The 21,574-nt window shown below is 33.0% G+C and overlaps 1 protein-coding gene across 1 annotated transcript in view; it reads right to left on the bottom strand.

The window, feature by feature from the left end:
- LOC105254085 (complexin) overlaps nt 1-21,574 on the bottom strand; it is a 117,278-nt gene that overhangs the window by 68,585 nt on the left and 27,119 nt on the right. Inside the window, exon 2 of the mRNA XM_011262576.3 lies at nt 16,222-16,318. Coding sequence (XP_011260878.1) covers nt 16,222-16,276 — 55 coding nt within the window. The 5' untranslated portion in view covers nt 16,277-16,318. The remainder of the gene's footprint in view (nt 1-16,221; nt 16,319-21,574) is intronic.

Here is a 21,574-nt window from a genome sequence, read left to right as displayed (position 1 = left end):
CCAAGTATATCAAATAAGAAAATTTGCGAATAATTTTAATAGAAATAAACGAAATTTCATAATTAGAAAAACGTATGATAATAAGTGTGTAATCGATAGACTATTAACATTTTTTGTATGTATAGTTAGAATTTACACGCAACGAATTTTATTTTTGTTATTGTGCACACGTACACAAAATTATGGAAAATATCACACTCTTTGCTTACCTACATATTTCGTTTTAACTAATCGACTCTCTTGTCACGTTTCCGCGGTATATGCAACAAATCCTAGAGAAGCTATTTGATATTTATGTTTGAAGTTAGGTGCTTTATATTAAGTTGCGTGCCGTGATTCGATTTCTCGGTGGTCTTTCTTTATCTTGTCAAAGGAGCCTTCCACTTCACTTCCTATCATAGTTCGGATATTCCTTGAGGATACTCGTGTCCTATCTTCAGAAGAACCATCACAGAATTTCCGACATAAGCCTCTCGACTACTTAGCGAGTGAGCGGTCTCAAGAGAAGAGTTCTTCTTTGATTTCCTCGCTGGATTTCTCATTGGAAATTCTCAGTCCACAATTATCTACTTAGTCTAATCTGTCTACAATTTTATTTCACGATTTGATATTGTTCTCCTATTTCTAAATATTTATAGAAAATCAAAATACGCTAAATATTAGAATCTAAAAAGTTGAAAAAGAAATAGAAGATTAGAAGAAAGATATATTAGAAGAAAGATACATTAAAAGACAGATCGAGTAATTTCAAATGTAAACAATTAAAATTTAGAAAAATATAAAATTTTACATTGTACTCAAAAGTGAATCTGTAAAAAAACGAAAGTCTTCTTTTACGAAGCATTTCTCAAATAGTGTCCAGGAAATTGTCTTACATTAGATTTGTTATCGATATTCACGTTCTCTCGTTCAGTCAGGAGCAGAAGACAAATGGAAAATAAACGAACTTGTATCTTTTCTTGCAAACGAAGCAAAGTAGCTCGCAGAGACTCACGGCACGAATTTTCTGCGGATAACCGATGTCAGATCTTGAAAGTCACGGAATAAGATCGATTTGCTAGCGGTTGTCTCAGCATTATTTTAGCTTGCAAATGTACATCGTTAAAATTGTCTGGATGGGATCGCGAGGAACAACAGATAAGTTTTAACGAGTCCCTCCTGAAGACGGTTTTGAAGTAATTGATGTAGTAGTTATCTTTCTTACAGAAAGTTCCATTCTTGAACAGGAATATTCATTGCTTCACATATTTTATATAAAAATAAACGTTATTTAAAAAATACTAGTCTACTATTATATCTAACATACATGTTACGCAGACAAAGCGAAATAGAAAATAAATATTTTAATCAATAAATTGTATATTTTCTTGCAAATGAAGTAAAGATTAGAGTACTTGTTAATAAAATTATAATTATTTTTAATAAAATTATTATATTATTTTTAATAAAATTATATATCAAATCATACACATATTTTTTGTGCAAGTTTATATGTGATTTATTATCAAGTAACTTAATACATTAGTATTCTCGCAATTTTCTCTTGAGTATGACACTACCTTAATTCCATTCAGGCAAAAGAAGTAATAACAATCTGGCCGTGATCGTTAATCAGACACATTTCCGCTCTATTCGTTTCAGCTTCTTCTGAGGACTGTATGGAGAAAAATCTTTATAGCCTGTATAGTCGCCGAAGTGCAAGATTTATCGGTCGCTCTCTACACGCGTCTACGTGTGCCTGTGCATGACAGCAACTCGATAAAACAGTCGTAATGAACAGATTGAACGCAAATTTATATCCTATCCCGTCATCAAACTTCCATTTATGGTCCATACGAATCCTTCGACTCTATTGCTCGTCTAACTACCATTTCTTCTTGTATATTTTCGATATAGGAAAGACGTTGTAAAAATGAGACAAAATTGTGCGGAAACTCAAAATTATAAGAAATGATCTCGAACGTATTAAAAGAGCTCGCAATTAATTTATTATTCAACTTTCACATGATTAAATTCTTCTCATTATGTATGTGATTCTTGAATGTTTTAAATGACTTTAAAATCAATACAACCCTTTAAAATCAATACAACCCTTTAAATTTAAGAATCTTTATAATACTAGATTTCTAAAAAATTTCTTAGAATTAAAATTCACTCTGCGCATATTATAATCTAATTGTTGGATATGATCCAATTGGAATTGAAATTAATTACAACGACACGCATTGGTCCATCTGCTAATTTTATTTCACTATTGATACGTCCGGTCCGAATAATTCCAGTCAAGCCGATCAATCATTCCACTTCCCCCGACATTCCCGCGGGACTAACCAACCTATTTACTAGAAGGAACGACGCTCGACGATCGATCATCGACGCGCACGAGATGTAAAATGCATTAGACGATAACTTTCTCGTAGCTCAAACGATTGCGATCTCTATGCATATCTCTACATGCGATAATTAAAATCAGCTTAAAGCTTTATATCAGCAATGAAAAAATAACGCCGATTAAGAACCCGATTAATGATTATCATGACACAGCGACATTTCTTGCCTTTTTTTCTCATTTAAATGCATTAGGTTGATTTAAAAGTTTGATATCATGGACTTCTTCCGCATACTTTTTATATTACAAAAAAGTGTAAATTTTTTGATCAGACATATTGATTTGCTCTTAATCGACAAGGTGGCACGATATATTTTATTATTATTTGATTTTATTATTCGAATCGTAAATATAATTAAATTTGATAAAAATTATAAATTTTCACATTCGAAAAGTGTCTTTATCGATCAGATATAATCAAATACTGTCCGAATCTCTTTCCTCTTGGACACTTCCGAAAATCGCGGAAGAGATTATTTCCGACAAAGTTTGCCATCACAGACGACAACAACATGCAAGCTCCCCGCCAATCATTTTGATGAGGAAAAGAGGAGGAGGAAAGTTTCGTTGTCGGAATTTACACCAGCCAATTACAATCGTTTCTCGTGTTCAATCACTAGAAACTTGACGATAGAAGAGAATAGCGGAAAAGGGAAAAAAGAGAGAAGAAGACAGTAGATTGGGAATGCTGAACTATTTTGTGGTTTTTGGGGGATGCAATACAATGAGAATCGCTTCTTTTGTTGATGCAATTAAGGAAAAGCTTTCAGTAGTAAAATCTACAGGATTTTACTCTCTTACAGATTTAACGTTAAGCGTTTAAAGCTCTTTCCTACCTGTAACTATTATTAGTGCCTTGACTATCGTAATATCTTCAATATTTTTCCAATCTTATCTCAAAGAAAAGATTATAAACATATTTTATACAAAGATAAATAAATACGCACACGCAATGTTGATCCAAAATTTTGCGCAAGTGCGTTTTATAAACCTTGTTGAAGTCCTTTAAAAACATTTCCGAGATTAAAAATAATTTATTGAATGCAATTATACAGTTGTCATGTCGATGATGTCGTAGAAGCAAATCGAAATGGTGATGCAAGTACATAAATATGTAGAGAAAGATATATATATAGGTAGATTCAAAAGGTCGAAGGGCAGCAAGAGGTGGGAAAGGACGAGAGAGGAGAGAAGAGATGGCCGGCGGTGCTCCCCGCGCACTATAATCTTCGCAACAAAAGCCACCAGCGTCCGACCACAATCCGAAATCAATAGCTCGCGCGGCCTGTTAACGCTATCCATTATACTGCTAGCTATATGCGGGCGGTATAAATATAGGCGCGTTAAACCGACTGTATTTCCGACTTGTAGCCGTTCTCGCTCGCTGATTCAAAATCACAATACATGGCATTTCCGGGCAAACCTTCGCGCCCTAGCTTCACGATTAGAGCGACTTCACCAAGACAATTCGGATCCAGCACTTTAAAACAGAAGTCTCTCGCGCTCTTTCTTTTTCTTCGTAAAACGGATTGTTATAAATAGTACAATTAATAAGAAAGTGATTTTATATGAGAAACTAAAGTGAGAAAATAAATTCGGGAAAGTAAAATTTCCTGTTAATAAATTTTCCTAAAATATACAGAGTATTCACGAGAAACTCAAATTTGAAAATTTGAACATCTGTTGAATCTGAAAATTAGATAATATTTTTGCTTTAAAAGTTAAGCACAAGTTTCAATAGAAAATCTCACTTTCCACATTTAAAATAAATATACTTCAAGAGATTCCTTCAATGTATGTACTCATATTTTATTTTTCAAATTGTCTATTTTATAACAATATAATTTGTAAATGTCAATATTCTTACAAATAGAATCTCGAAATCACTATTTGTACAAGAAAACAAATAATTAATAGAAAAAATTTTACGAATAAATTAATTTTTAAGTTTGAAAATAATTTGAATTTAAATTCGTAATTAAATTTCTAATTGGAAGGGATTGATGAAGAATTTTAATTTCTTATGAAAGTATTCCTCTAACATTTTCAGCAAACATTTGCTTCTCGCTGCTATTTTCAGTGCTTTCATGTTTAGTATATCGGAAAACGATCATTTTTCAGGCGATGACTTTCCAATTCTCGTTATTTCAAGATTCAATCAGAGTTCGGCAAATTGGATCCCGCTCGATCGAGCCGCTCTCTGACAATTTTTACCGATTGTCATTATTTCAGCGAAAACTGCATTTTATATTTATTTAATAATAATAGTATTAATAATAATATTAATTTGTTTTCTTTTAATAATATAATTGGATCCTTTATTTCCATCCTTTGTAATGGCTATTACAGGGTAAATGTATTCTTCCTGTTTCTTTCTCCTTTTTTTCTTTCTCTCTCTTTCTCCCACTTATTAAATTATTTACATCATTTTTGCGTCCATCATTCCAAATAAAAAATTAATCCAATTTAAAAAAATAACAAAAGATGATACTATCTCCGCTATTCCCAAAGTATTTTGCTCTATTATTTTTGTATCGATTACATCCCTCTCTTTTTCCTGCGTTACTTTTACATCGTTACGACATTCTTAAGAAACTCGTCCTCGACCGTGATCGCGATGAAGCCGACTAATATTTCACCGTCGAAGGCTGATGGCTGAAAGCCAGGACTTGATTAACCGACCTGTCATAAGAGAAAGTCAAAGTTGTCCTTTCACCCTGCTGTCGCTACTAGTTATGCTTATGAAGATGTCTACAAGACCTAATAGAAAAAAAACCAATGATGCGCGACGACGATAGAGAATTAATTGAGCAAGCTCGATCAATAAATGATCATGCTTCAACTAGTTGAGCGATAACTAGCTGCGATTGATCTAATTTACACTAATCAAAGCCGTATTCATAATAAGGAATATATATGTGATATATATGTGAGAAATATACGTGACAGTATATCGGTATAAAGTGCCTGCTACGCTTTAATTATATTAGAGTATACTATGAAACAAAATATACAATTATCTGCCTAAATATAAACAACATATTAGAGTTTCTCGATAATTAGGAACCTGATAGATCACGCCGTATGCAATTTCAAAATCCGAGATCATAAAGTGCTTTTTGGAGAGCAACGTTGGTGGTCCAATTTCATTAATTACGTTAAATTAGAATATTCCGTCCGAATAGTTTCACGGTCCCATCGACCGCTTGTAATTAATTTCCATCATTCCACAAGTTATTAACAAGCTGATAGCACATTCCTGGTCACAATTTCCATAATTAATTTTCATAATACGCAATATTTTTGCGAGCAATAGATTATAAAGAAAATAATAATGAAATGAAAGAGGTGGAAAAAGCGCATTAATTAAATATTAATGACAAAATTCTAATTTCTTTTTATTATTTAAATCAATTGTAAGCCTATTAAAATAAAAGATTCGCTTAAAATCTATATAAATAATAATTTGTAGCTGACAATAAAACAGAATCACGTCTTGCAAGCACGAGAATTATTTCAATTAGAAAGGATGTTGCGTCAGCTTTCGTAATTTAGGATGCCAATTTTGCGAAAATATCTTTGTCGGGGAACTTTGTAATTAGTAGTGGCATGCAGTACATGTTCACAAATAATGTAGAGTAATACTGGGCGCAATGTGTCCTCCTGTGGTTGCCACTTGATTACAGTACTGTGCTTTTGTTACGCGAAAAGACTAATGTTTCTTCTTCCAACTATAGACATTTTAATTTAGAGACAAATGGCAGTAAGTTTGAAAAAATCTGTCAAATCGATATTGATTATAGTAAAATCAATTTAGACAAATAAATCAATAAAATCAAATAAAATCAATTTATACAAATAAATCTTTGTTTTTTGTTAATTTTTCATATATAAATATGTATTTTTTATATAGACATTCTCTCTTACAATAAAACTATTTTTCTGTATTTATTCTTTTTAAGCAAATTTGTGGATAGAGAATGCTTTATGTATATCTAACAATAAAAAGCAATATGACTGTTTGCAGAGAAGATACTTTCCTCTCAAAGAAACTTTTTTCCCAGAGACACTTTTACAACTTATTATATATTTTAACATATATACTATATACTATATACTATATACTACATATATATATGTGTGTGTGTGTGTGTGTGTGTGTGTGTGTGTGTATGTATATTTTATAATCGATATAATAACGTACAATCGTTATGTAAAAGAAGAGGGAAGCAGGAACGGGAAAAGTTTGCAAAATATAAACGAACTATAAGATGAAAATGGAAAAGTTGGAGAAATTCGATGGGAGTTTAACTCTCACACGAAGTTGGTGCTGGCAATTCATAATACAGTATAATAGAGGCTATTGTTTCTCGCAGCGAGAAAACTTTTTTGAAATGTTGAAACATTCAGAGGATGTTGAGAAATAGCCGGGCGAAGGATAAAGGCGCGCCCTCGAGATCCTGTGCATTATTAATGTAACGATGGCCAAAAGGTTGGGTAAGAGGCGCAACTTCGATTTTACGCGTTTGCCAAATCTAATGAAATTATAAAGAAATAGCGAAGGTTTTTACATAACATGAGCAGAATTCTATATCATTCTTAACTCTCAACTTGTAATGATTTTTTCACCGTCTGAGACGATATAAGTTAATCGTCAGATTAATTTTTTATTAATTAAAGAGGTCGATCAAATAGAATCGCTTAAATAGAAGAAATGTAACTGAAAAAAATATAAGTTCCTAAATCATCGCGTCTATCGACAATTAATTAATTTATGCAATTGTTACAAAATTGAATTGTTTTCTCTGCATAATGTTAAAGATGTAGAATGTATAAGCAAAAAACCATTTCAAGGTATCGCACAAGTCTTAAAAGATTAAAACCGTCTCGTAAAATGCCCATAAATGAATTTGGTTTTTGTGTAATATAGGGCCAATTAAGTTTGATCGTAAACTTATGCAGCAGTAGCCATTTATACGATACGGTTTTGCTCATTTAAACGCAGCAGCTCGTAGGAAATTAATAAAACTTTTAAGACAACAAAAATAACGGTATAATTTTTACCTTACGCATTTAATACAGCGGCGATGCTAATTGCATTGATTATACCAATGGCGAAAAAGCCATTAAAATCTCATCATATACAAGCGAAATTTTTTTTCATATTTATCAAGTAAAAATATAAAATCCGACATTCACGCCTAAATAATACATGCGTAATTTTTTCCGCATCTCCTCTCAATTCTGAATAAATAATCGACAAAATTAATATTCCTCTTTTATAAAAGATTTAAAAAATTCCTTTTTTCAAAAAAAGATTAAAACTACTTTGTTAAATACTCTATATCGAACTAAATAAATTCCATTATTCTATTGAAAGCCGTAAAACCTAGCAAGATTATGTCAAATATTCAACCTAAATTAAATGCGAAAGATAAAAATTGTAAATCATATCTACTGAAAGTGGTCGACAAGGGTCTCTTGTAAAAAATCGAGGTACGTAATCGGGGATTGTTCGTGGCCGAAGACGGATGTCTCTGGAAGGACTAGAAGCAATTTGCGAGATAGCGCTTCAAGACAAGCACGGTTCTCTTACTCTTTTTTCGACTTTCCGTTCCGCTCATCCACTTCCGCCGTTCGAGAGACGGCTTTTCTAATTCCTTCGACGAGCCGCGACGGCGGTGGCGATGACGAAATTCTATTCCATGCCGCAATTCAAACTTAATAAAGCGTCATGCACATCGGCTGACATTTTTCCAAGTGCTTAACAGAGGCGGAAGGCGTCGAAAGGGGGCGAAATGGTGGAATTGAATGCGTTGAATGCTCATTTAACGGCATTGCTGCTGCATTTCGAGTCGCTAGTAGCAGGAAGGGAGACCCATCGTCATCCACAACCGCTATCCTTGTGGAATCCTTAATATAGTGCGCGCGGATAAGAACAGGAGGTTGGGGAAAATGGCCAAGAAAGGCTGGGAATGGCACGCGGAGGGGAGCTTCGTTTAGGGCTGAAAATTGCGCGCCAGCAATGCCGAAGTGTGAGAAATTCCACGTCGGAAATCGAGATAATGGCCTCGTGGCTGTGATGTCTTAATATATTGCGATGAATGGTAATTAATTAAACCTGGAAATTTTATCGAGAATATTGAAAGTGAGTATATTGAAAAATGATGGATTATACAATCCCCTCGTCTCTATATATTGTTAAATTAAATGTTTGGCTCCCTGAGGGAGATGTATAAATTTTTATGTTTCGTCAATAAATCGTAATCAATGAAATTTTATTATAAACTGTTTTTTTAAGTAGTCTGTTATAGACTAGCAGTTTCATTAAACAAAAGATTCACATAAATAAAAGATTCTGTATAATAAAAACATTTTTTGTAAACATATTACCTTTTATTGAATTATAAGTAAAATAATTTTTAAATAATGCGATAAATTTTATAAATTAAAATGTATACACGCATACAGATTAGTCGCTTGATTAAAAGATAATAAATTTATTAATTGCGCGATTAGGACGGTACCCGAGCTGAAAATTGGGATCGTGCATGCAGATGGGCCTTAAACATTTACTCTGCTGACCCAACGCGGTCAAAAGAAACTTCCGGTTGACTTGTCAAGTAAACCAGTGCGGTATGTGGCTATGACCTAAAGCGGTTTATGCATCGATTAAGTTCTTAGTCCTTTGAGCATCGTTCACATTGACGAAAATCTCGTCCCTCTACATCCCTGTGTGTCGCAAGTTATTGTCTTTATAATATATAAAATATATTGGAAATTTTAATTTTTGTTAGGGAAAATTTTTTTTAGAAAAGTGGAGAGAAATATGGAAATTATTTAAATTTTTTGTAAAGAGTATTTTAAAAAATTTAAAAGAATTACTCTCGAAAAATAAAAATTTATCACTGATAATTTTACTGATCTATCGATTTATATTTGCATCTCTCTGTGAGAAGCAATAATTTTTTAAATTACAATTTATAGTATGCAAATGTGATATTTTCAACATAGAGAAATATCGCAATTAATATCCACCGAGGTATCGGCCATAGATATCGGATTTGTAATGAGTCTGTACAGTCAAATATCAAATGTGCGTTGTACCTGTATTCGACACTTTATAACACAAATTCTTTGTATTCTTTATGAGTATATATTAAATTATATAAACGAATATGTTAAATTATATTAATTATGCCAATAAGAAAATATATATTTCTTGAGAAATATTTAGAGGGAGAAATATTTAATCATTAAATACCAGTAAGCGTGGAATACCAGTTACTATTAATGCACTCGACTGTACATGCAGTCTAAATTCCGTGTTTTATTGCTCTCGTGCCTGCAGTTATATCGCACCATGCAAATGATCCGGCCGAATTAGTGGCATCCAATTAATTAATACTACCCTAGCCGCATCGAAACGATCGATAGATTCACCATCGCTGTCACGCAGAGTGATTGCTGCTATTGCAATTAGCATAATCGTGGTGGCAGTCCTGGCATCGTCCACTATTTTCGTTTGCCGATAGTCTCGCTGTCTTGTCATATTTCGATCAACTGTTTGAAGAATGATTGACTGAAACACTGACTCGAAGGGATCCTTATTCTAATCAATTTTTTATTAGATACACTTATTCAGGATTCAAATAAATATCAAAGTATCTCTGAAAGAGACAAAGTGTTTCTCTATTTTTGGAAAAGAAATATTTTTATATCTTTGTTGTGTGTTTTCTATATTTTTAAAGTTTTCGAGTCTCTCTCTTCTTTTCTCTTTTCTTTATTATTTATAACTTAATTTTCCTTTATTATTTACTGACTAAAAGTTAATTAATTGAAGTTTTCCTTAACCCTCGGTCGTTGCAATATCTTGGTATGTATTAGTTATCTACGGTGATCGCAAACTCGTATAACATAACATAGCGCTTGATCCAAGAAAATCCTAGGGAAAAGCCATATACTACCTCCGTAAACTTCGCCAGAGGCTCTCGACTTTGATATTCTCATCTTCGTTCGTTCATCCTTATAGTCGGTTTTGCCTCGTTTTTATTTTTTTTTATTCTTTTCTCTTTAAAAGTATATAATTTCGTCGAGAAAGTCTCACCTTCTGAACTTTACAGTTTATAAAGTAATAAGGAAAGAAAATGAGAAATCGAGTTACAAATCAATAGCAACATTTAGTATATTATAATTGAGAACAGATGATTTTTACATATACGCTAACAGACAGAAACTTTAAGAATTATTTTTGTTTGCAAACACTTTAGAAATTAGGCATGACTGAACCTGGTTTAAACTTGATTCGAAATTGAAATATCGTAAATGAATGTAGCTCAAATCGAGCAAGAAAGAAGGACATCAGTTTGGCGCGACATTTGCGAACGTGGTTACATTTCTATGAAATCTGCCCGGCTTTAGCTGTCAATATATCATCATTATGGTCCATTTCGCGAGCTGAAGTTGACTGGGTTCTACCATATATTTTTCCTTCAGAATTACCGCTTCTCTCCTTTTTCCACTCCTACGATGGCAGTGTCCTTTTTAGATTATTCAGACAAAGGATCTTGATATTGATATATACCAAATGTCTCTCGATTTTATCATCATAGAAGATTCTGAAATAAATTGCTTCATTTTGACTTATTCCATCATGATGCCATTGTTCCATAAAGGGGATTTGAAATCTTCTTACATATGTTTCATTCAAAATTATCTTGAATGGAAATATATAATGATAATATTCTCACTCACTATATATACGAAACTTATAATTCAATTCTTTCAATAAAATTATGTTAAAAGGCGGAGGAAAAAGCATTTATTGCTTTATGCCGGTGACTTCCTACAGACATCAATGTGAACCAAAATGCATTAAAAATATCTTCATCGCTGTAATTAGATTGGCATACATTCTTGCAATATATTACTGCAAAATCATTTATTGTTTAATTATATTCATCATATTAGGTATTTTCATGAAAAGGAATTGATTACCACAAAAATGATATGTTAAAAGTGCGCTTCTCTGAATTACAATTTATCGCTTTGATGATTTTACATTCTACAAACACATGTATTACATCTTTCTCTGTAACCAGGCAAAAGTTAATTTCTCTGTGTCTTGCGTGTTTTATATTTTTGTTGAATATTCTCGTTGCATAAAGTCAGAAAATGACTGGAATATTATCTGAACAAACATTCTGATTGGCTCTCTAAATAACGGTTTTGTATCCACGTGACCATTCACGCCGCGAGCCGTGGCCGATGGCCGTGGTAAGAGCGGTTGCAAACTGTTTCAAACTATCGACAGAAGTTTCCGCCTACCAGACGGGATTTAATTAAATATCGCTAAACGCGTAGCAGCTATACGTAATGCAGAATCGCTATAAATCGACTCGTACAGAAATACATGTAACTCGGTCGCGGCAAAAATTTCAATACTAGCGCGGAAAAAGCGGCGCGTTTCAAATGTGATGAAACTTCCGCGTAATGCACATCCGATAAAAAGTTACGTTCGCAATATGAGAAATTCTATCACCGTGTTTTTAGCGTCGATAGTACGTCGGTTTATATTTAATATTATGAAATAAATTATCCGATGTGTGAGAAAAGCGAAATGTGTAATATCTCGAAAAATAAAAACAAATGACGCGAATAATCATCATCGTGGACCAAAAAGATTTTAAAAAATGACAATATTTGCAACGTTTAGATAGCACCGAAATATTTCGATCAAGAATTCGCAAATTAAAGAATCTCGCATTCAAGTTTTCTATTTTTTTTCCTCCTGTGTGCTCGGAGTTATTTCTTGTAAAATCTCCTGTGAGATTTTTAACGAGCCAAAACTGGAACGATCGATCGGCGGTACGTCCAACCGCAAAAAAACGCAAGCACGAAATATATCGGGTAAGCTTTTTTGCTCGTTTCTCCGACAGATTGCACCGCCATACGTTTCTCGTTTTCGTCCTCCTATCATGACAAATTGTTAGTCGAACATTACGGACCATACGTAAATTAAAATAGGTGCGCCGATAAATGGTGCGGAACAGTGATTATTCGTCGATAACTTGATCGGAAGAATCTTTTTTTCATTATTAATATTGGACAATATTGCGCGCGATGAAAAGTCGGCTTCGCTAAAAAATCGAAAATTTACATAGTAAATGAAAAGGTAGATTTATGTTGGAAACGCGATATTTTCATTTATAGAATCCAATTACATTACATATATATCATAAATCTTTAAACGTTTATTCATTTAATCGACGTGTGTTGTATGTGCTCACATATTTTATCAATAATATTCCACGTGTAGTGAATAATTGGTGAATAATTGTAAATGCAGCAATGTCAAATATTTAATTACTAAATTGAATCGTTATTATATATTGATACATTAAAATTTTATTGATACTATTGTATAGAAAATATTATAATGTAATATTCGCATAAAAATTTTGTCATTTATTATAATTTTTAACATTAAGCATTTTTATAACGAAACTTTCAAACATCTCGAATCTATAACTAAGAAAACAAATTATCAAACATCAATTTCTCTAAAGTTTGAGATTTGAAATTTATCAAAGAGTTTATAGTTTTATTTTATAAATATAGAAAAAGTTTTTAGCAAATATTTCTTTCAAAAAACTTATGTAATAAATAATTTGTCAATCGAATCAGTTTCAAATTCTGCGTAGTTCCTCAAACATTCTTATTGTTCGTGAAATATCGCGTTCGATACAATCAATGGCTCTCTAGAGTAATTGTATCGCCATTGTATCGCAACAAGTACGTCGAGGCTCAAGGAAATTATTAACGACGAGCGAAAGTTCTGCAATTAAGGTATCCTGTTTGCGCCAATATATGTGACATCATTACGTTAATTATCTGAGATGATTGTGTAATTGTATCCGGGGCATAAATTACAATCTGCGGTCAGATTCTAACTGTCCAGAACATTTCTGCGCTAATAGGAACCCGTATTTCCGAATATTTTTTTTAGATAGACGCATCATCGGGTATCATCTTGCGTTATTTTTAAAGAAAATTTCTATTTGTGACAATGAGGAATAATCGTGATAATTCGTCGAAATGCCTATGTTGCTCTCTCGAATAAATTATGAAACGCATAATTAATGGGACGATTGTGTCTATCACTGCGATATCGATAGACAGTTTAATTTATTAACTGAATAGTAATGTCCATAATAACTCTTATCATTGATTCAGATATGGTTCTTATTAATATGCGCTGTTATCAGATGCAACATTTAACGTCGAAAATTGAGAAAATATGACAAATAATTTGTCAAATTAGATAATAAACTTTAAACAAAAATAACTATTGTGATTTTAATTATAAATCCATGGTAAATCTCACAATTCACCATCCGTATCTATTTCTCTTTCGTTTCAACGCTTTATCGACTCACAGTAGTTAGGTTTTGGTACTATAGGTCGCGGTCGATCGATTAGCGGGATTTCAATTAACCTCCGCAGAGGCAACGAAAAAGCTACCGAAGGTCCGGACTAGAGGAGAGAAGGGAGGCGTTGACTCAAACTTCTAAATGCGGCTCGGTTTGCAAAACCGTCGCGGGCTCTCATTGAGCTCGCCTGCTGCAATTGAGGTTTGGGTTGCCGATCCTTCTCTTCCTCCGCAATCCGTCCTCATTTCCCTTTCCCCTTTTAATCCCTGTCGCGCTCGTTTACGATTCATCTTGATCTCCGTCCTTTGTTTAGTTTCGTCCTCTCGTCTCGTAATTATACGTTTGAAAGATTATACGTTTGTTAAAGTTCTCACATGTCCTTTGAAGGAAATTTATTTATTATATTAAATGTTTCTCTCAAAAGAGTATTTAGATTTTCAAACATGTACGAGTCTTTATTATTCCACACATTTTATTCTACTTCATTTTATTTTATATATATATATATATATATATATATATATATATATATATATACTTTCTCCCTCTTTCTTTTTCTTTTTCCATTACTCTCTTCCTCTCTTTTTCTCTCTCTCTCCTCTCGAACGGAAGAAAGATTCGAAGTAGAAGTTGAGTTCACGGTTCCCCGAGAGGAAGGGCCCCATTTCCCTCCTTCCCTATTATGGATTCCCCGCGACACGCTTCCCCGCTTCGTCGCACACGAAAGCTGAAACTTTCGCTTAATGACAGAAGTTTTATTGCCGGCCATCGTTCAAGCCGCCGACATACTAGAAGTGGGCAAACGCCATGATTCGTCGCGAGTACATATCTCTGTCGTTTTCACCCAACTTCCAACCACGATTTCGAATCACGATTAAAATTTGGAAGCCGATTTTTATACTTGCCACAATCAATGTTTTTTAACATCTCGCAAATATTTTCACGCTCCATGTTATATTTCTATATTATTATTATTATAAAAACGCATACGGACATTATTTGCCGCTTAAATATATAAATGTCTAAAAAAATTTACTATTTTTTTATTAATTATTTACTAATTATGTCATAATCTAAATTAAAAGCTCCGACATTATTTCTCGTACAATAAGAATGTTAAAGATATGATTGTAATATTACATTATATTGCACGTATTTTAAAATCGATTCACGCAAGGTACGCTTAGTCGTTTTTAAATGATTGTAATCTCAATTTTTGACCAAAGAGAATAAAACAAAATTTTGTATCGAATAATTTTTCATCGTTTATCGGATTTCACGGATTTGTGATTGAAAGTATTTATATCCTCTATCGCGCTTTCATTTGCATCCCTTCATCTCTGATGAGACGAACATTCTGTACATTTTGGAAAGCATTGCATTAAATGATGCATTCGTTTGAAAAGGACGCTCCAGGCGCTTTGCAGCGGGGAAATTACCCGTATGGAGAATTTCCGAAACGTAATGGTTGCGCGGTGCTACGATAAACACGAACGGAACTCCATCCCCGGCTGGCGAGGTTTATGCGCACATGCGAATATAGCGCAATTTTACTCCACATCCTCGCGATCATAACTGCAAGGACCGCCATGGTGATTGCATGATCCGTCCGGTTTTACGGTAATTTCATAGGTGAAACGTGCTAGTAACCTGATGTACCAAGATACGACGTGTAAACGCACTGTTTCAATTTTAATCTAAAAAATTTTGCACTAGTCAGCTCGTTACAGCTTCGTTTTAACAATGTCTTTTTTCTATATTTCTTCTTTTAAAAAGTTTAGATAAGAGCAACAATTTTTAAAATGTCTCAAGAATAAATACACGACTAATAAATAAAATACACATAAAATGTTGCGGAAAAATTAACGATAAAATAAGAAATAATTCTATGAAGAAGCAACAATACTTATATACCTTTATGATAACAGTTTCCAATAAATTTTATTTTTTAAAAAAAGAAAAAGCGAATTGTCGAAAAGCTTCATGTCGAAATAATCGAGCGATATTCCGTTTAAATCTATTCGAATTGTGGAGAACAAATTTGCGGTGAGTCACGTTTCGCTGAAACTTTGGCGCAGATAGAAAGAAATTCCATGGAGTCTTTAGAACGTTCGTTTTATTTTTACGATTGAACTTTATTGTAGAAGCGATATTCGTGATTGCGATAACGTTTGCTTGGTATGCCTGAAATATTCGCATTTTCTGATTGTCAATTTTTAGACAAACATCAAAGATTATAATCGTCCCTTCTTCTTATTAATTATTTAAATTGGAAACATATTTGCATTTGTAATTTATGTATTGGAACCGTCGCGAGATGAATTCTAATATTATTCTTGTTATAAAATGAATGATTCGCGACACGAAAAAAGAGAGACAAAGTCCTTTAAAAGTATTTACCTTTAACCGCATTGAGCTTGTTCCCGACCATCTGCTTCGCCACGAATGCAGCCATCTTGGTACTTTGTAGTTATCGCACCGCTATCGAAGTCACAATCTATAAAGAAAAATTCGAATTATTATTTTATATTTTTTCGTGATGGAAGATGGTAGAAGATGATAAAATGTGATTGAATTGATTTTTTAACAGGGAAATTTTGTCATATTTTCGAAAAATTGCGACTCTTAACTTCTCAATCTTCTATTTTTCTTTCAAAACAAATTTCAAAGAAAATTGTTCTTTCAAAACAAATTTCATGGATCAAAAATAATTCGTTATATAGTGTGATATTTTTATTCGTTATATAGTGTGATATTTTTATTCTATTCATTTCTTTACACGGCAATTCGAAACTATCGAATCTTTTTTTTTTGTATGCTATATCTTTAAATTCAGCATCGCGATTATTTCCAACATATGGCTTTTAAAGAATTTTATTAATAGTTGTAATACTTAGGTATGTATTAATATTTTTTAAATTTTATATTTTATAAACATTTATTTATATTTAATTTTTTCCTATGCGATTAACTAATCTTGAAAACTTTATAAAGTAATAAAATTTTCTGTCATATCACCAATGTGCAGTTAAAATTTCTAATTAAAATCTTTTATATATATATATATATATATATATATATATATATATAATCATATAAATAAAAATCATTATATATATAATCATATTATATATATAATAATAAAAATCATTATATATATAATCATATAAAAAAATGACAGAATCTCTATTTATAAGGTTTAGTTTTATGAAGCGTTGTCTTAATTATCATTTATTATAGAACTTTTATAATGCTAAGAATGAATTGTACATTTCTTTTTTAATCGAGTTTTTTCTGTGGTGCTTATGACTAAAACATTTATTTAATACATATTTTTAATAATTTATTATACAATAATTGTCAAAATAGAAATAAAAAGAAAATGTGTGTATTACGTCTATGATTTATATTCTTGTAAATCTTTGCATATTTCAAATCTTGAAATAATTTTCAGTTATTGTTTCCATCGAAGTTATTAAAGAGAGAGTCATAGTTGCGAAAAACGCGCATGATAATTTTTTTCTCCATATATATATTTTCTTATAACCGTTTTCTTTTTTGAACTTTGCGTGCGTGAAAATGATATACCTTTCCCGTGGGACGATGTCACCCTTGATGTGTCGCCGACGATGAAAGTATTTTAATCTTACGCCATATTCATACGTCACGTACATCAGACTGCCGGAAGGAAGTAACCATTCTTCACTTCCGTCATCTTGGTATTAAAAAATTTGACAACTTAATATTAAAAAATTTGACACATAAAATAAACTTTGCGTTGGCAACTAATGCGCCGAAATAGAACGGATTCTTACTTTAAACAATTTTTTCTTCTTGTAAAGATGCGTGCAAACTATTATTAATCTTCTAAAGATTAATGTGCAAGTGTTTTATCGAAAAAAGAAGCACAATATTTTGCAGTTAAGTTTGATGTGCTCATGTTCTTGTCATCTTTATATATCTTTTTTATTTTATAATTATGGAAAATATACGATAATGGCCGAGGAAAGTAAATCGATCAGGCGATGAAAGAAGGAATCAATAGAGAAATATGAGGGAATACACAAGAGAACGGGGAGGAAAGGAACTGGAGTCTGGAGAAGACGACGCCAGTGAAACGGCGTCGAGACGTCTCGGCGCCTGTTCCCCAACCGTCGACCTCCGTGATTTTCCAACAACACGCGACAATTTATCCCACCGCCACGAGTGAAACAGGATTGCTATCCACGTGTACACACTCTTTTCCTTTCCCATGACGTAATACACTTTTGCTCCTACTAATCCTATCTAGCGCTAATATTGCGCTATGTTTAATCCTTTTCCTCCCTAATTCTCACTATGCAAGTAGAAAATCTTTTATTGAATGAAGCTTATCGAGTTAAACCAAGCAGACATTAGTTTAAATTTTATTATCCCCAATTTTTTAATTGCTCACTGCAAGAGTGTGTTGTAGATATAAAAAGATTAAACATAAAACACGTAATTAAAATAAACATTTACTTGCGCAAATTAAAATAAATATTTAATTAATTAATTTGTATAAAATAGGATTACAAAATACAGGATAAAGTGCAAAATTTTCAATATTCGTGAATTCATCGTATAATTTTGGGTTAGGTCGGGTGATGTCAGAATCTCATCGTTGAGAATCCAAGTGGAAACCTGAAGTATCTCTTTCTCTCTATCTTAAAGAGAGAAAGAGAAAGAGAAGCACAAGAGAAAGAGTTACCTCTCAGCTTAGAGAGAAACGTATGCCTCATTAGGACAGCGTCAACCTGTACGAAACTCGATCCACCGTTTCATCTATTTAATGAAAGCAACGGACAAAATCTTCCACCCAATCATAGTTTCATCTCAAAGCTGTGTATACAACAGAGTTAGAAATACCTAATGAATCTCCAAAATTACGATTTGAGACATTCATATGCATTAGAAATAATTCTTTAAATTTATTATTATTGTGTTTATTATATCCTTTACATATTATTTTGCTACTTTTATTATTAGATTTATTAATTTATCGTTAATGATATAAAAATGAAATTTTTTTAACTATAATAAAAAATTCTCAGAGAATGTTCAATTTTGCACATTACCTATGATATGAAAGATAGCTTCTAGGAATGCGGACAATTCGTACATGGCTATATGTATCGGTAAAAGGTATGCAAACAGCTCAAAGGATTTCACGCTTTAGTGACTACTGGGAAATTGAGAGTATAATAGGCAACAAGCAGGAACGCACTAGTAGATGATGCAAAGGGTTGATTGGCAGCCAGTAAAAAACTGACTAGCTCGAGAGTATTGCAAGCATCCACGAGGCATCCTCTTTCCCTCTCCCTTTGCATGAGCAATCTCATGGGAAATCGCTAAAATAATGTAACGCGACAACGCTTTAAATTAATTTGAAATCTAGCAATATATGTATAAATACATATACCTGATGTGTAAGAAATCTAATCATTAAAATGATAAAAAAATTACCATGTTTTGTGTATTCTATGGTTAAATTCTATTTAGGAGATTGATCTCACGTTTTTTTTCATATAGCTAAAAAAATCTTATCAAGCTTGTAATATTATTGGCGCAATCCGAGGAAAGATTATGGACTTAACTTCGAGATACTCGATTCATCAAGTTGGCATTAGAAGCTAATACGACACGTACAAATACTCGAGTACGATGCTCGATCAAATTACGTCGCATCATCTTGCAAGTAAGAAATCATGTAAAGAGGGATCATCTGTCAACGCAATCAATCGATCCGTCACAGACAGTCCAGGTTGTAGTTAATAGCAAAGAATTCCAGATATTTTATTCTCCACTTTATTTTTCTGGATATAATTCGAAAATATGTGATAATGATAGAATGTTGTGACAAGCTGCATGTGAAAACAATAGCTACTTCATCATGTTACTACTGTTTTATTTACACAACTGTATTTTACATCGGTTTTTTCCTCATCGCAAATTTATATTTTTTTCATACATGAGGTGGTAGGAAAAGGTTAAAGGTTGACAATAACGTTTTTATCCAATTTTCATCCAATTCATTGATCGAAAATTAAAAACTATTTTACATTCACGCGTGTACAAAAAGGGAATTAACAACGAAACGAAGGGTTGCTGTTTCGGCCTGTGAATGTCGTTTCTCGAAATGCATACGACACGCGACATTAACCCAAACCTAAACCGACGCAACGGGAACAGAATGGAAAAAGAGCCCGTGCTGGTGAAAACTCGTGCACAGCGCACTCGGGAGCGCATTTCTTATTAACGTTGTTCATCCTGTCACCGGGATGCCAGAATTCCGGCCCGGAACATCTATGCATCTTACGCGGCTGACTGCAACGAAAAACGCGCTTACGTCATTCGCTGTCGAATTTTCAATTCTGCTCGCGACTTTTCTTTCTTCTTTTCCCTCGCGTAAATGCATCTGTCCGTTTCTCTTTTCTCTCCATAGGAAAATTTAATTCCTTGTCTTGGATTGAAACCCTTGGTTGAATAATAAAAGAGATAAATAAAATAGAAATGATAGAGCTCATGAATGTAGCTGCGCTTTTAAACATGCAACGAGGAGTTTGAAATCAATATTTTTCAAATGAAAATTTATCAACCTTCGCTTGCGCTTTAAATTTCGCACATTTAACTCGAGTATTACATAAAAATAGACGCCATCGAACAAAGTTGAAATACGCGAAGCGTAATTCCTCTTATTAACTCCACTTGCAGTTTCCAAAGTAAATGAATTCACTCATGTGAATAATGCAGCAAACATCAAAAAATCGTTGAAACTGCTGACCATTGCGGAATAAGCGTTTCTCAATTAGCATAAATTCTCAAGCGAAGCAAGGGCAGGAAATTGAATTTATGAGTACTAGATAGAAAAACAATGAACGGATATTCGAATAAGCATTTTAATAGTCCGCGATTGTCCCTCAAATGAAATACGAAATTATTTCTCCATTGAATTATTTACACGAAGAAGAGAATAAACCTATTTGTAGAAATGTTGAGACAACTAAGAGCTCGAAAGGTAAACGCTTTAGAATACAATACAAATACTTTGTAATAAGATATGCTTTACTTCGTGCTTTCTAGCTAGAAATACACGCCTCTCTTTATATTTTCCATCAAGAGTGGATTTCTTCATTTCTTCATTTGGCCCATTATCTTGATACAGACAATCGCGTTATGTACGATCGATAGCTGTCATGGTCATTTTTTATTGCAAAATTCTTGCATATATATTTAAAATTGTTATTTTATATGGATAATGTCTTCTCGATCCAATTTTCTTTCGTCGGAATACAAAATTGTCTATGAATATTAACAGAGCTATCGCGCTATGCTTTCCGCGAAGATATCCGCGATTTCGTTACAATATGTCCACGTTATATGTAACCTGTATAAGATTACAAGGCTACAAATTTAGCATGATTGCGTCGATTCGAGTGTATTTGAAAATCGAACAAAACGAGACGAAAGTAATCCGAAAACGTGAGGCATAGACCGCTAACGTGTGTGAAACGAGCGTAGCGCGGTCGACGATAATAAAATTTATCAGCGGTGTTATCCGGATTCACGCAATACGAACAAATCTGTTGGATTACAATTGCACATTTGCACGATATTAAAGCAGTTTCCATCGATATCTTTACCATTCGTCCGCCCACACAGAATAGGAATTTCAATTCATTTTCATTAAAAATCGGTTCAATTAAAAATCGGCTATTAATTAAACAGATCAAAT

Source organism: Camponotus floridanus, unplaced genomic scaffold (assembly GCF_003227725.1).
Source record: "Camponotus floridanus strain SB8 unplaced genomic scaffold, Cflo_v7.5 scaffold1, whole genome shotgun sequence".
NCBI lineage: Eukaryota > Metazoa > Arthropoda > Insecta > Hymenoptera > Formicidae > Camponotus > Camponotus floridanus.
The sequence above is the reverse complement of the archived record's forward strand: the minus strand, read 5'-3'. Positions and strand labels throughout refer to the sequence as shown.